Genomic DNA, 1,797 nt, shown 5'->3' on the forward strand with positions numbered 1-1,797 from the left:
GTCCTTGGCCCCCTCGCTGCTGCGCTGAAGGTGGGTGAATTGTTTCTTCGCCTTGTCCAGCTCCTTCACCGTCTCCAGCAGCTCTGCCTGTGCCTTCTGCAGCCGCTCAATGCCCTGCAAGGAGTGTCAGCCAGGGGGAGAGACACACAGCTGTCCCCACTGCCCATGGCACATGTCCTTGTCCTGGTACCTTCTTGAGCATTCTCTCCTTAGAGAGACGGGCAGTCCGGGTGGCCTCCGCAGCAAGGGCACGGTAGCTTTCTGAGGCTGTGACACGGACCTGCCCGGCGTGTGCAGTTCCCTCGATGACGCCTTTCCAGACAGCAGCCACGCTCCTGCAAGTGTAGGGGTCAAGACAGGGCAGGGCACTCTCATGCCCGCAGCTCCCACCAGATTTTGGGGATACAGCCAGCATCCCTAGCCCCCGCCGACCCCTCTGAGTTGGGTGCCACATCCCTGGGGGCATCCTACCCAGGACTGCATCCCCAGGGACACCCAAATCCTGGTTGGCATCAGGCATCTCCCAGCTGGGAGGGCTATAGACCCTTGTCCCCATCCCTGTCCCCAGCCCACCTGGAATCGCTGGCCTCGCCACGGCCCCGCTGCCAGTCTCTCTTCACGAACTGGCTCGCCAGTCTCTGCAGCGCCTGTGGACAGACCCATCACCACCGGCACTCCTCAACTCTGATGGGCACCCCAGCACCCCACTGTCCCTCTCTGGGCCAAAACTGGGCTCCCCTACATCAGCTGCCCACCCCATGGGTGTCTCTAGAGCAGGGGACACACCCCCCTCAGTGGCTCAGTGTCAGCAGGGACCCCATCACAGTCCCCTTGGGAAAATCTTTTTGGGGAGCAGCCATCACCATGAGAGGACACCTCCACCCTGCTGTGGCTTTTGGGACAGAGGCCCAGCAAGGGGACACCAGTGAGGGACACTGACTGCAGAGGCAGAGTAGAAGAGCCCCCAGCAAAGCCAAGCACAAGACCCCAACCCTGAGGGGACAGTCTCCCCTCCAGCCTAGTGGGGAGAGGGAGCAGGGTGGCACGATGCCCAGCTGCAGGAAGAGGGGATGTATCTCTGGTGCAGGGTGTCCCCAGGGAATGCTGTGGGGATGTCTCATGGAGCAAAATCAGGCTCTGACATTTCAGAGCAGAGCCCTGCGATGACCCAGCAGACAGCAGAGCCAAGCATTTTCCTCCTCACGCAAGGTTTTCCCTGCAGGCCACCAAAACACCCGAGCTCTGAGCCATGCTGTGCTCAGCAGAGCACCCAATGGGTGCCCTAACGTGGTCTGTTCCTCCCTCGGGCAGGGAAAATGCTGAGCCCATCCGTCACTGTCCTCCATGGCTGGCACGGAGCAGCCGAGCCCTGCTTTGCTCAGATAATGTCTGATGCTGCCCATGGTCCTCCCTTCTAGAGCACCCCACGCTGGAAGGATGGGGCTGGGTGCTTGTGCCCCACTGGACCATCAGTCCCAAAACCAGTGGCACGTCCTTACCTGCCCATACTCCCTGTCGATGGCAGCCCTCTGCTTGCTGTAGGACCTGTGGGGAGATGGCACGCAGGGCAAGCTAGGACCTATGCAGGGGGGCAGGGATGGTCCACCCCCTGCCACCATCCCTGCTGCCACAACCCCCCTGCCACCACCCTGCCCTGGGATATCCCCATCTGGCAACTTCGGCAGAGTGATAGAGCCCATGACCTCAAAGCAGCAGGCTCAAGGTGAGCCATGCCTCCAGGCTGGCCCTCCCACCTCACGCGTGGGATGAGCTGGCTGGTCTCAGACGTGAGGGGGG

The 1,797-nt window shown here is 61.8% G+C and overlaps 1 protein-coding gene across 1 annotated transcript in view; it reads right to left on the reverse strand.

Annotated features, from left to right (window-relative positions):
- The window catches only part of FCHSD1 (FCH and double SH3 domains 1), a gene marked incomplete at its 5' end in the record, with an annotated part of 4,574 nt that extends 3,029 nt beyond the window's left edge, over positions 1-1,545 (reverse strand). Inside the window, 4 exon segments of the mRNA XM_010180122.1 lie at positions 1-114; positions 191-335; positions 574-647; positions 1,500-1,545. Coding sequence (XP_010178424.1) covers positions 1-114; positions 191-335; positions 574-647; positions 1,500-1,545 — 379 coding nt within the window.
- Between the last annotated feature and the right edge of the window lie 252 nt (positions 1,546-1,797).

The sequence above is a fragment of the Mesitornis unicolor genome, unplaced genomic scaffold (genome assembly GCF_000695765.1).
Source record: "Mesitornis unicolor isolate BGI_N332 unplaced genomic scaffold, ASM69576v1 scaffold30872, whole genome shotgun sequence".
Taxonomy (NCBI): domain Eukaryota; kingdom Metazoa; phylum Chordata; class Aves; order Mesitornithiformes; family Mesitornithidae; genus Mesitornis; species Mesitornis unicolor.